Source organism: Nipponia nippon, unplaced genomic scaffold (assembly GCF_047370975.1).
Source record: "Nipponia nippon isolate SJK-2023a ecotype South Korea unplaced genomic scaffold, ASM4737097v1 scaffold_5, whole genome shotgun sequence".
Classification (NCBI taxonomy): Eukaryota; Metazoa; Chordata; class Aves; order Pelecaniformes; family Threskiornithidae; genus Nipponia; species Nipponia nippon.
In genome coordinates this window covers 61,268,209-61,283,216 of record NW_028262369.1, presented here as the reverse complement: position 1 = coordinate 61,283,216, position 15,008 = coordinate 61,268,209, and the positions used below count along the sequence as shown (strand labels likewise).

General features: G+C 35.4%; 1 protein-coding gene across 1 annotated transcript in view; it reads left to right on the top strand.

Annotated features, from left to right (window-relative positions):
* SPAG16 (sperm associated antigen 16) overlaps positions 1–15,008 on the top strand; it is a 410,847-nt gene that overhangs the window by 23,771 nt on the left and 372,068 nt on the right. The window contains 2 exon segments of the mRNA XM_087731487.1: positions 1,208–1,277; positions 6,848–6,999. Coding sequence (XP_087587613.1) covers positions 1,208–1,277; positions 6,848–6,999 — 222 coding nt within the window.

Here is a 15,008-nt window from a genome sequence, read left to right as displayed (position 1 = left end):
TCGCAGCCTGTACTTGCTCAGTGCTGCTCCGCATAAGTCATCAATGTGCAAAGCCTGTTATACTTTGTGTCAACAACTTGAGGAAAGGTGTGGTATTCCCACAGATTCATATGCTCCCATCTATGCCTTTAGAAATCTCTCATTTTAACTTTCTTTATTACTATTTACTATTTTATTTTTTCCTAAATACATCCAGGAATGATGTATTAGTTTAGGAAAAAATACATTAAAATATCAGACACAGTTTTTCTGTCTTGTGAGTGGAATAATAGAGTAGTATTTTACTCCTGTAATCTTATCTGATGTGTAGGTTGGTATACATGATATTCTGCCCCTTTAGCAGGAACAACTATGAGCACAGATAGGATGGATGAAGAACAGAAAAGTATCTTGCATGTGTTTAACAGGTTGTTTGTTTAAAAAAGGGGGGGGGGGGGGGGGGGAGAAAAAGGAGCTCCCAAAATGCATTGCATTTCAGCAGTAGCATCAATTATATGTGGGTAACATAAAAGGAATTTACCATGCTTGCACTCTCTTCTAATAGTCCTCACCTCGTTTCCTCCATTCCTCTGCCTCCAATTTTTCTCAGGTCAGCTGAGGGCTTACTTTTAAAAGACTGAGGATTCTATGTTTGAAATTTCAATAAGTAAAAGAAAATGTCCTAAAGAAAAAGAAAAGTTACTGTTCATATATAGTTCTGCTGAATCAGGAGTACGAAGCATAGAACAGTTCCAATGCTATGAAATTTCAGGAACATACTTAAGACCTATCCAGTTATGAACTGTAAGCATTCTGGAGTGATGGGGGTGTTTTTTTGTAACACATAACACCATATTTTGTGGCATTTTCTTATGAGAAAGCTGTATGTCGTATTGTGCCATTAAGTTAAAGATCAGTGCAGTGATAGCAGTGGTTAAAAGTTGATGGTGCAGCAAGATACCTAGTATTCTATATGTCTGCATTGTTTTAATAAAGCTGTAAAAATATTTCGAGATTCTGGATGGCTTGTATTCTATCACATTGTTTCACTGGGCCTTTCCAAAATCTCAAATTAGGAGTAATGTTTATAACTTAGAAGCAATAAACTAAAAAATTATAGATGGAATTTATTACTTAAATAGGCAGACAAAAATGCTGTGTATTGTGAACAGACAGTTCAAAAGCAATGTTTTCATATTACCTCTTCTTGTTCTCTTTTTAAAATTAGGTTACAGGTTTGCAAGCCACATTACAAAACTTAGAGTCTGGACGTGCTATTCAGATTCCTGTGACAAAAGGTAAAATATTCCCATCGCCAAGCTCAGGCTGGTTATGGGTTTTTTTTGTTGTCGTGATGCATTTTAAAATCTGGTGTAACAGTAAATCAAAAATACTTGCACTATAAACATTTTATCAGCTGTCTTAGTGACAGAGCAGCAATTTTATCATTCGAATATTTATTCTAAAATGTATCCACTAAGAACAGTGAGACTGCTGATGGCAATATGGAATATGTGAGTAACTATGGAAGGGCTTCGTCCTAGAAATCTACTTTGTCTGATTTTATTTTATCCATCAATACTTTTTTTCACACGAGTGTTCTTTTTCAACTCACTATAAGAAGGTATATCTGGTGGTCTAGAAACATTTTGAAAATACTGGTGTTATGAAATCCAGCCTCTTATTTTAGCATGTCTCATTTTTGTGGTAGGTTGCTAAGGTTATATAATATGTGCTGGAATTATATCTTTATCTGTATGGTAATATACTACTTCTCTGGTGTTTTGAATAAATGCATAATTATTAAATTATTTTTCTAACTCCATCAGAAAAAAACCTAGCACCTCTGGTTTCCTAAGTAAATGAAGCCCATGCTATCACATTCTTTGTGAGCATCTCTCCCACTAATAATTTTGAACCTGTTTTCCAATTTCAGCTACATTTGGCAGTGAGGTAAGTCTCAAATAAACCAGATTTCTAAATGACTCTTGAAAATAGATGAGATGATGAAAAAGGGAAACAGTGAGCTCTACCTTCTTTGATAAGAATGTTCACATGAGAAGGGGATGTTGCAGCTACCTTAGTCATAAGCAGAACTCCAACCAGAGATCACAGTTTATTTGACATTAGAGAACCCCAAATTTCTCAGCCACATAGATGACCAGGTATCAAATATTATACAACTTCCAGGTGAAGCATTTGTTGCAATTAGGACTTTTTTTGTATCTGTTTCTTTTGTGTGGTTTGGTTTTTTTTTTCCCCCCAGTGTCTTAAAGGCCTAAGCGCCCTTTTTCACTGGTAATATACCCCAGCTAAAAAGCCACTGAGTTACCCCAGCCTTTGACAATCAAGCTTCATTAGTTCCCATCCATGGAGTTACTTCCACTGTATAAAATTCCTGTAGAAAAGACAAGGCTGAGAAGGAGAATAGTAGCCATGTAAACTTTTGTTTCTTTTTTGATTTGCAGTTGAGTGAAGAGGATAGCAAGCATTTCCTTGGCTAGTAAGATGGTTTATTTACTATTAATGCAGACATTTCAGCTACTGTCCAGATCTTTGCTACTGCCTGCCTATTATGAGTATAGTGCATTCGGTTTAATTTTTTCCTTCAAATTCTATCTAATGAAGGTTGAAGCAGTTGGTCTCCTAAATTGTTGTGAATTGCTACAAGCACTGGACTGAGATCTAATTATCTGAAAGATGCCCCTCATCCTAGCTCAGGTCTCGATTTCCATGAAGCAGTGGGAGGCTTCCATAGCTGAGGAGTCCCTTGGAGCACACCCTGCTGCTTTTCTAAACTACTGTTTAGTTAAGAACATAGCTGCTTCCATTTCTGGAAGAACCTGGAAGGGTTCTGTAGTCTTACCCAGTATAAACTAATCTATGATCTTAATTCCGTATAGAAGCAAATAGCTACTACACTAATAACTTCTGTAAAGATAGACTTCTGATGTGTTAATATGGTGGAATACTGAAGTACTGGCAGCAAGCCTCTTCAGTGTTCACAGTATCTGTCTGGTTCTGGATTCAGATGCCTTTTTTGTGTTAAATAGTATTGTACTCCTTAGCAAGGCACAGTTCAGGCCCCCAAAATACCTTTCTGTGGCTATATGTACTGGATATGCTCTGCTGTAGTCTTTAAATCTTGTTACAACTAAAAGTATAAACCTCTCCCCCACTAAAGAGCACAGTGCTCGTTTTCATCCTGCTTCAGATAGGGAGGTAGAGAACAGGCTTTTTATTTTATGTTAGTTTAGGGTATATAGCATTCAACTTTTCATTATACTTTGGTTTGAGGATATATAGTGTGGGTTCTTTCCCCATGCTAGTGTTTTACACGATAGATACCCCATCTGTCTATTTTTCGTATCTCACATACTTTCATTTGTTTTTTGAGCGATTCTAAAAACCGCTCTCCGGCTGTTCACAGTACTTGTTTATTCTCCAGAAATCTGGAGAGCAATTTATAATACCAAAAAGTGAGAAGCAGGGGAGCACTTTATAAATAATAATATTAAAAAAAAAAAAAATCACTTAGTCTCCAACACAAATAATTAAGCTCGTCAGCCACCCATGTGCTTGTACAAGCCTTAATTTGCTTCATACCCTGTGTATCATAAATTAAGCGATAGTTCAGTTCATTTCTTTCCAGTGCTTTGTCCTCTAATACTGCATAATTTTTATTGCCTTCTGTAGGTCATACTCAGTGAGGTCTCAGTAGGTTATATTGTCTCATATTCAGATACTTTCTGCTACCTCTTGAAAGATGGTTATGTTCCGTTGCCTCTTGAATTCTTATTCATGACACTGTATAATCAAAACCTTGAGAAGTAAGCAGTGCATAGATATTGGAGTAATGTTTGCAGCATTTCTCTCTAAATTTAAGTTCTTAGTTTGGAAGGAACCAGTGCTGTTGGACTTCCAAATCTCTGCTGTAAGGAGACCTAGAGCTGCATTTTTTTCAGTTGCTGTCTCTTCAGGGCTGACTTTTATGCATTGGTACATTGGTACGTTATAAGATATTGAGCATTCAGATTGGCAAGTTATCGTTTGCCAAGGTAAGATGCATTTTCTGGCCAGCTGTCTGCTTCCACTGCAGTGCAGAGCATGAAGGAACGAGAACGGCTCTTCCCGGCAGCAGGAGATTGCCCGTCACTGCTCCTGATGCTGCTTCTGTCCTACAACCTGACTTGACTGCAGAACACCTGGAATGCTGGCTTTGGCTAGAGCGCACTGAGAGTGGCTTTTAATTAGTTTTGGCTTTGCTGAAGTGTTTGAGATTTTGAATAGTGGCAACGAGGTCCAGCACATCCTATCCACTGTGGGTTTGGGTTTTGTTTGGTTTTTTTTTGAGGGTGTCATGTAGGGCATAATGAAGAACAAAGGGAAGCTTCGTAGTATTCACAGTGAGTTTGCATTGTAAATTTCTGTCTGGTGGCTAGGAAGAAAAAAAAAAATTAACAGTAGTTAATGTTAATTTTAGGACAACTATTCTGGACTTGTTACTTAGGTATTTTATGTAGCAGCTTTCAGCCTGATGCATTTCAAACAATGGAAGAGGATCACATCCACAATACAGAGCATGTAATTTATTTACTAGGGTTTTTTGCTGTCCCACTGCCGGACTGCTGTTTAGCTTTGCAAACAGTGCTTTGTACACAAATCCTTCAAAAGAAAGTTTTCTTTAGGTGTCTTAAAAATTATTAGAAGTTTAAGTTTTTAGTCCATATTTACTTACCTTGCTTGTTCAAAGCTGATATGAAGGACATTTAATAGTTGGAGAGGAACTAGTTGACAGTTAGGATTAGGACTCAGTCATCTTGTAGACTGTTTCTCTGCCCCTGCTAGGCTCACTCAGAAGCCAGCTCTGAAAGAAAAGTTGCATTTTGAGTTCAGATTATTTTTGAAAAGGACTAAATGTTTTGTGTAAGAAGATTTGCATTAAAAACTGGTTTTATTTTTGTTTTAAATCTGGTCCTCCCTGATGTGGTAGCAAGCTCATACATAGAGGGATCTAATTATCAAAGAGAAATCACTGATTTTTTAATTTAGGTTATTGGTGTATATTAACAGAGCAGTTGTACCCTTACTTACGGATCAAGACACAGTGTTAAATGGTGCTCTGAAAAAGGACCACTTTTGCCTGAAGGAATTAAGCAATGTTGATTGTGGTTTGCTTATAAACCTAAGTGAACGCTGCTATAACAGCTGGTCCTAAAAGCATGTTATAAAACTGTTACTTGCTCAGTACATTTCTTGTATTTTCTGAAAACAGCAGCTGCTTATTTATTACCCAATTATATTCAAAAGTTGAACTCAATGAGTTTCTTTACTCATGGTTGAATTAACTCATTGCTAAGCCTGTTAACTGTGCTTTTCCTTTTCTTGATCAGATGTAATTGCTGTTAGAAGGTCATACAAAAAGAAATTTAAAATGTACCAGTTAAAGTACTTAAACCTGGTTGTCTCCGTTCCACCTACAATGCAATCAGAATAGAAAATCTCTAAACACAAGCTGTTGACATCTTAGTGCAATTGTAACAGTTCTTTAGAAATTTTTGTTTCTTTTTTTTTTTAATGGTTACTGACTTTTTAAGGCCTTCAACTGTCATAACTCTGTTGGTTTATTAGTATGTGTATTTCAAAAGCACCAACAAACCAAATGCTCCATGAGCAACATGCTGGTGGGTAGCAGTTACTGAATGAGTAGAAAGTGTTTGACATAGAAACCAATTTCGCAGTATATCGTTCCTCAGAGAAAGTTATTATTCAGGATATCTGTGACAATACTTTAATTTTTAAAGCAGTGAGAATACAGACATTTTGTTAGACGGGGCACAGTTCTTTTTATCAGTTATGGTTTTACTCAGGTTGGGTATATAGGAAGGTTTTGTGTTTGCTTGATCTGCTTTTTTTTTGCCTCAGGAGTGGAGAGGGTGGGTTTTCTTCCCCTTTAGTAAGTCAGAAAGTTTGCATTTTGGTGTCAAGGTCTTAATAAAACTATTTTACAAGAGCAAGCATTTAGAAATGTGTAGTGTGAAGTACATTTGTTTCAGCCTGGATTTTAGCTGTATAATGTGGTTTTCAATCTGAGGGTTTTTTTCAGAGAACTGGAAGGATGTAAGTGCCCAAATCCTGTTGGAATTTAGTATTCCATTCTCTTTCCTGTAGACCCATGTACGTACTACAGATCATTGCAACAAGATACAGGGATCACAAGAGACTGTATTCGGATATGTGTGAGCTGCCAATATGAACTGTCAGGGAATAGTATCCTTTCTGCCAGGTCATGGCAGATGCGTTGTGCAATAGTCCACGTGTGCCGTACTGTTCCTCATATTGCTTTCAGCCTATTCTGATGATTTACAGCTATGCTACCTGCTTAGGATTTCTTTGAATTACCTATTCATAAGTAATTCCTTGATTGAAAGGTGGGTTGGGAGAAAGTGTGGGGAAGCAAAAGGGAATGCAGGCTGTAAATCAGAATAATGCATTGGTGGTAGATATTGGATAGGATGCAGTGAGATGATGTTTCTTCTGGCTCTGAGGGAAATGAAGAGTTGCATTCATTTTACTGTGACTCTCTCCTTTACTGCAAAATTCAAAATTGCTGCATTTTGGGGGCAAAATCTAGGGTACCATTAGGTGAGCTGAAAAAGATCACACACAAAATAATTTGTGGAGCAGAGTTATACGTAGTCTTGGAATACTTTATGTGGATGGCACAGTAATCTGAATATGTTTTTATTTAAAGTGGTGTTTCTTTTAGAATTTCACATGTCTGGCTAATGTTAAGTAAAGAGAGATCTTCCAGAAGAGTAAGTAAAAAATGCATTCTGATGATATTTTTCTTGGTTTTATTTTATAGCAGGCCACGAATGTCAAAGGAAGAAAGGGTTGAAATGTCCCACCGAGAAATCTCTTCAGGAAGGCAGGCAGCAAAAAATCCTTGATGCTGAAAGATCTTCATGTGATCCAGTCAAAGATGCAGAGAAGAAGATAGGCAAGAGATATCCAAAGGTATGCAGAATTCTTTGCAGTTGCTCAGTATCTAATCCAAAGTACACTTAAAACTTAAGCTGTGGCGAAAAACACTTGTCCAACACGACTGAAAAGTCTGTCATGTATTGAGAAACGCTTAGTAAAAGTAAATAGGACAGGTAGGTAACAGGGTTTTTATTTTTAATGTGAGTTTCTATTGCAACTAACTTTTCAGGGAATAATAGGAATTTTGATTAGTTGAAGCTAGCAAGTTACTTTTCAGGAGTCTGATGTAATCACCCTGCAGAGGAAGAGCACTGACTCCAAATGCTTGTTGTTCTGTTATGTTTCTTTTGTAACTGGAGAAGTCCTGACCTATTATGTAGTGCTTGCAAACTTTTCAAGCATTTCAACCTGTCTGTTTCAGCTGGGTCTAAAAGGTATAACATCTGGGAGACTAAGGGCAATAAGGGTAGTTTCTTAGTAGCCAATGAAAGTTTCTAAACTTGAGTATACCAAAGGTGTGTTGCTGCTTCAGTTTGGAAGTTGTGCAAAATCAAAATTAATTCCTGATTGAGATTATTTTTTATTGTTGAAAGGAATTTGTTTTCTTTACTTTATTCTACTTGGTCTATTTATTGAGGTTGCATTTTGGGACTATGTAACAGTGCTTTTTATTTTTGCAAATCATGGTAAACATTCTAATATCTAAAATTTCTTAAGCTCTTAAAACTGTTACGCTGGCCTATTTTTGTTTGAGAACCATGGTTAGTGTTGAAACTGTGATTTTGAGAAGGAAAGAAAGCTTTAGTTTATGTTGATGTAGTTGAAATCAGCTTCAGTATTTCCTTTTCCTGTCTTCACAAGAATACGTCCATGGTGATTTATTTTTTGTATGTTTCTTATCTGTTTCTGCAAGGGCGTTGTTTCTATCTGACACTGGCAGTGCACCTCTCCTCTGACAAACATGGTATTTGATTTGTTTTCATTCCTTTTCATTCTCCTGAACCTCCAAGTAAAAAAATAAAATAAATCTATATTCTGTTGCTTTCTGAAACACTTCTTACTATGTATTGGAAATAATTCTCTGTACTGTCTCCCCACCTATTAGTATCTCAGTGTTCCTGAGGCACCTGCCAGTCAGTCCATCTTCACTTCCCCAGTTCTTCATTCAGTGGATAGCAAATTCCATCTTAGTCTCTTATAGGTATCTCTCCTTTTCATTTTGAGTTGTGAACAGACGAGTATTTCTTGGCTTATGAAATCTTATTTTTTGTTCCTGTTTCCACTGAACTCATCAGGATTTTTATAGTAAACTTCAGTGGAGTTATGCTTCACCCCCAGAATATATAAACTCTACACAGGTAGTATGCCTGTCTGGCTCTTTCTTGCTCTTTGAAATTCATGAGCACTGTTAGTTGACTGGTTCTGGCAAGCATCTGTGTTTCTGCAGGTCTTATGTTTCCCAAATGAGTCCTACCAGAGGCACTGATGTCTTTATTTAATCAATGGATTAGAAAACTGGAGTAGCTCCAGAACTAAGACATCAGAAAATATGGGTGTGTTTGAATGTATTAGATTTTACCATGGCTAAGCAATAACCTAAAACTTTAGGTGTAAGACTAACATCTCTTCCAACAATGGAACAATACCTTTTTTCACTTCAAGTTTCCTGGATCTATTATTTTTAAATATTTCCTTTCCCCTAACAAAGGGTTACTACCTTAGGTACCACATGTGAATTGTCTTTTTTTTTTTAGGCTGTTAGAAATAAATGGCAGAGGGAATGATGAGTCTGTAGAGAGTGAAGGGGTGAGTTAAAATTGTGTTTAAAACAAAGATACTCAGAACTCTGTCCTGTAGTGCACATTTGTTGAACTACAGTTCTAATCTAAGTTGATTTTTTTAAATAGCGTATTTTTACTCAGCAGTTTAGTTGTCTGAGTATTTGTTCCGGTCAAAACGATTAGGTATAAATTGCCTTCCTTAGATCATTTTATATGATATTTGGAATCAAACTTCTGTGTGGTGCCTCATCTCCTTTGACCTATATCAAAATATCTTTTAAATGCTTCTGTGTCTTATGTGACTTATATTTTTTTCTTACAAGGATTCAACACAGCAATGTCTTTATTGAAGAGTGTACCATAAATAATGGTCGTCTTCTCATTTAAAATAATGAAAATAACACTTTAAATGTTTTTTATTTTGGGGGGTGGGGTGGGGGTGTAAAATTGACTTACACGTATTCAGATTAAGACTACACTTCGTTTAAGTTCTCTTTATACCGCAAAGGAAGTAAGAGTCAGAGCATAAATTGGTCAGTTCCATGGAGTTCAGGTGAGGAATATATAGAAGAAATAAAGGCAATTAAAAATAATGTATTCAAACCTTGCGTTTATGACAAAATAGAGGAAAAGAAAACAAAGTATGGGAAATCTAGGTAAAATTCACTGTCAGATGTTGTTTAGCAGTTATCAGTAAATGTAAGTGAACATGTAAAGCTTGCAAAAGTTGAGAGTGCACAGTTTATCCAATTTTAAAATTTAGACATTCGGATTATATCATGTTCAGTAAAAAGCAGATATATTGTTGTGAAATTGTATCCTTGAGACAAAATTATAAATGTTTGTATTAACTGTACAGTTACATAGGAGTGAACTATGGTGATGAAAATGATTTAAAATCTTTTCTGTATCTTGTAGCTAAATAGTGATCTAACAAATGCCTGTGCTTACTTTTAAGTAGATGCAAATATGACTCATAGCTGAGCTAGAACATTTACTTCAAGGACGGACATATATTCTGTTGTTGCAATGTCCTGTAAGAGCTGACACGTAATTTAAAACCTAAGGTCCCTTTGATATGAAGTTTATTACTGAAACAGTGAAAAAGCAACTGGAATTTTTCTGAGAGTGTATTCTCCTGTTCTTAAAATCTTTGTTACAAGAGTCAATTAAACTATACAGTAACAGGCAATTAGGCTAACCTGTTTACATATCTAGCCCTTAATAAGCCAGTATCAACAGCATGAATATTCTTAGATTAAGAATGTGCATAGAGTACGACTTTAAACATTTAAATTAATTAAAATGCACTCACAGGTCATTAAAATTGTAGAGCACCTTTGATAATACGATTTTCATTATCCTGTTGAAATATACTTTTCCTATTTTTATATTTTTATTCTCTCAGGTTCCTCACAGAGTACGTTCTATGTTTGCTTTTATTAGTTATTAACAGGGCGATTGCAGCTTCTTTATGTTCTGTGAATTCTATTTCCACATATAATGTATTACAATGCCATTTCATTTTTTGAAGTTTTATTTGGTGTAAAACTTTATCAAAAGGTGCATCGGACATTTCTGGAGTTGACACATTATCTGTTTCTCTGGAACAGATTTTGAAATTATGGCCAATGATATATTAAACACAAAAGTAAAATCCAGTGATCATACAAACATAATAGCTTTTGTAATTAGTAAGACTTTGGGTCAAAATGTCACATGTGTACATGTATAAAACCCAAGTTTCTCCTCAGTTCTGTGGAAGAAAGCATACAAAATTTAGAAGAACTACTGGTTCTGTGCTCTCAAACAGAAGGGAAGCTAAAACCAAAGGCTTACTTAATCAGATTATTGAGCTTGAATATAAAGGAGCACAGGCATATTGGGACAGAATTGGAAAGATGCGGTCCCAAAATAGTTAGGAAGGGTCATAAATGAAATAGGCAATCATTTTGTGTTTGTAGTAAGGTTACTAAGAAAGCACTGATTTGATATTCAATAGAGAGAAGATGACCGACAGATAATACTGGGAATACTTGATTCTACAGCCCTTCACTGGTATAGTAAAACTCCAGACAGATAGCTAAGAAAATTAATACCAATTACAAAGATATCAGACTGCAGTCTAGAAGAGGGAAAAGAAAATGCAGTGTCTTTATTTGAAGTGAGATAAAAAGTAAAAGCTAAGAAATTATAGACTAGACAGTGTAACTTAAATTCCCAAAGAAACTTGTAATGAAGAGATGAAATTTTACTGAACATCTGGAAGAAACCAGGAAAAGAAGTAACAGTGAAAATGGATTTGCAAGGAAAAAGTGTTTTAATCTAGTCTAAATTGCATCTATAACAGGATAAGAGGTCTCATGGATAGAAGAGGGAGCAGTAAATGTTTTAACTTTATCTTATTCTTATGATGTAAGAGCTCTTATGTTTTTAATAAACCTTTCGATACTGTCTCACAGATCATTCCTATCAGCAGCTGTGGAAATCTGGCCTGATGGAAACTTTCCTAAATTAATGGAAAACAGATTGGAAATTTGCAGATAGGTTGAATAGGCTTTTGCCAGGATATGTTGTCATTAATGATCTGCAAAATATAACAGAAAATATGCTGACTAAACTCACAGACCAAGTGAACTGGGTTTGGTGGGGGTGGAACTGCACTCACAATTGAGGACAGGAGTACAATTCAAAACTTGACCTGTTGGAGAATTGATCTAAAGAAGTAACATGCGATGTAAGAAAAGGTACAAAACTCTACCTTTAAAAAAAGATCAAATGTACAAATACAGAACAAGAAGATAAGAAACAGCTGATGAAATAGCTTTTATTTAGAAGAGGCTCTAGGGTTTGTTGTGTAAAATAAGCTTAGCGTGAGTCAACAATGACATGATATTGCAGAATAGCTGAACATCATACTGCAGTGTAAACCAGGAATATTGTATGGAGGATGTGGAATATTCTTCCTGCTTTGTTCAGTTGGCATGTAGCTTTGGCTGCAGTACTGTGTTCAGTTTGATCACAGCTCTACAATAAAGCAATAAGAATGATTAGAAGGCAATGAAACACAACTGTCAAAGAAAAGGTGAAAAGTGAAATTGCGTGGTCTACAGAAAAGAACACTAAGGGGAGACAGGATACATCCTTAAAATCTAAAAGAATTCTGTTTAAAAAAAGAAAAACAAAACCCAACAAAACAATCTGTTAGAACAAGAAGTAAAGTAGAAATCCAATAGGAAAGATTCAGGTTATGTATTAAACAAAATTTATGGTAATAAATATTGTGAAGCACTGGAATAGATTGCCTAGGGAGTTTGTGTTATTGGAATAGGATAGACACATTTTTCTGAGGAATAACGTAGGTGCAGTGTCCCCTTGGGAAAGGGGATGTACTGATTGATCAGCAGAGGATCTCTTTAGCTGTCTAGATGTCATTATTGGTTTGATTTCCCCCAAAAAAATTGTACTGAAGGGAAGAAACTTTCTGCCTTGCCCTAAAATAGCAGGGCACTTCTAACTTTTTATTAAAGCATAGCAATATCAAAATAAGTTTTTATAATTCCTGTTAGACTTGATGGCTGGGGAATGGGGAAAGACTCACATTAGAGCCTGCAGATGGGAAAGTGTTCAGAAGATATGCCAGCCAGCAAATGTGTATTTGTGAACTGATGAGCATGACTGTAGCTCTAGAAGAAGTACTGCATGCGCAGCTTCTTGTCCAGTGGGACTGTCATCAGATACACAGTGGGAGCTGGTGTTATTGCGGCGATAGTGGGTGTTAAGCACCAAAGAATATGTGTCTTTAGAAGATGATGCCTCTTTACTTCTACTTATGGAATTAATGTTCTGTGACTCAAATGTTAAGAACGTGATCCCAGGTTAACTGGACGTAAGCTAAAAAGTGTTCTTTACTTGATTTTGGGGGAATTTAATTTAAAAGAATTACATATTTTGTTAGGCAATACTTTTTAAAAATTGTCTATAGACTTGAAAATGGTAAAAAGAAGAAACCTTTTTAGATGAAATCCATTTTAATTTGTGTATGATATTCTGTATGTAATAGCTGATGTGATGGCTTTAGTTTTAGGCTTTTCCTAAACTTGTTTTTAAATGGTAGACCTATACAGAGAAAATAAGAAAATGTTTAGGAATGTTAGCTACAGATAAAGCTGTATATAAAAAAATACTCATATGTCTGTAAGAAAAATTTATAAGTGACAACATAGATATAATTTTCCATCCATCATTGCAGCTTTGTTAAATCAAGACACCCAAAGCTGTGCATTTCTAGAAATAGATTGTTTGATATCTGAAGCCATTAGTCCTTGATAAAATTACCTTGCAGAGCATCCAAAGTGTTTCTGTGTGCTAAAGAACATTGTTTATGTTAAGTCATTACATGCTGCTAAGAATAATAAAAGAAGAGGCCCCTGAGACTGAAAACAAATACAGAAGTATGTTGGAAAGTAAGATGCATTTGATCCTAATTCTAATTGTAGATATGCTTTGCATATTCATATATTTCTTTCTGTAGTTGAGTGTAAATAGTGACAGATTTTAGAATAGTCTCTCTTCTGTGAGACTGTGATCTCACTCTTGCTATAATCATTTGCAAAACCTGATGATAATAAAATTGCTAATTTTTTATATGCAAATGCTTTGATTTCCTGGAAAAGGGACCAACTGAAATTGTATTTAATTTAAGAAAAAAAGATTGAATGTTGCTGAGAAAATGTAAAAAAATATAAAGAATGTATATAAATTTAAAAAAATAAAGACTTAATTTTTTTTTCTTTATTTTTGTTGATAGCTGTTGCCGTTGCTGTCTTCCTCAGGACAGACAGTCCTGTCAAATGGGGAGAGCTGGGAATTGCATTGTGCATAAGGCTTTCCTTTATCCCACGGAGTTCCTGCAATGCTTTCCCTCCCTCACTTTGGGCTTTATGATAAGATTTGAGTTTGTGTGATTTAAGAGGGAACTTGCCAACAGAACAAGAACCTCCATACAAAGCACACACAGCAGGTGGCAGAATGATGCTTGTACAACTATCAGTAATGTCAGCATTGTTTGGCTTTTGAGACCATAATTGAGTAATTTCATTAACTCTGGAATAATGTTTTGTTTTCCCTTTAATTAAAAGTGTCAAGACCTTAAAATGTCTCTTGGAAATCGTTTGGGAATTTTGGAGGGGTCAAGGAGGAGAATGGTGCACTTCTGCACCATTTGCTTGGGTACCTTGGTTACGATGTTATTGATGCAAAGTTCATTACAGTTGAAAAGTGTTGATTGTTTTCAAGAAGGGTTTTTTTTTGTGTGAGGGGAAAAAACTAAATTCCACAGAAGTCTATTTCCAATTACAATTCTTCTGTTATTTAAGGTCAGTTTCATAAGAAAAATTTTATAATGCAAGATGTGGGAAGAGTTATGTAATGATTTTGGAACCCTACATACATAGTTTCAGTTTACAATACAACAAAGCAATGATCTGGTATTTTGGGGTATTGATAAAATACATATAAAATGTTAATTAGGTAATTGTAATTGATATACAATTGCAAGTCAAAATGTTCAGAACGGTAAATGTATTTGAACTGGGGGAATAATCACCACTATATTTTTAAAGAAATATTCTTCTAGAAGAAATATATGTAATATAAAATTCAGCAGTTAACTTACATTGGTGTTCAGGGATGTGGTTAAAAGGAAGGGCAATATGTGAACTACTGCATGATATACTTACACAAAAAAAGTAGATTGAATGAGGCCAAAGTTAACAATACTAATTGTTTTTTGTTTTTCCATTTTAATGTAGTTCAGCTTAACTTACTCATGCATAAAACTGGATCCCTTTCAAATTACTGAAGTGTGATTGAAATACGAAATAAGCACTCAGACCCCTAAAATCTGGAAGGAAGGGCTCAGGTGCTCACTAACTGTGGTATTTATATTTTAAATTAACTGTTCTATACTAAGTTATGGATTTTGGTGTTTCAATCTTTTTTTCCAATATTTAAACAAAGTCTTTGCATATGTAAACATCACTTTAAGGAAAATGAAATTCAACATCAGCCTTTAGTTTTCATGGTAACGGATCTCTCTAACATGCCATAAGTACTCTGGCAGGAACATGCACTGCTCATCATGTTCAGGATTGTTTGTCTTGTATATTCAAACAGCACTTCTGGGAGTAGAAAGTAAAGTCTTAATTGTTTTTGTTTAAATACAGTGAAATGAAATAAAATGCGAAGGCTGTATTCCAA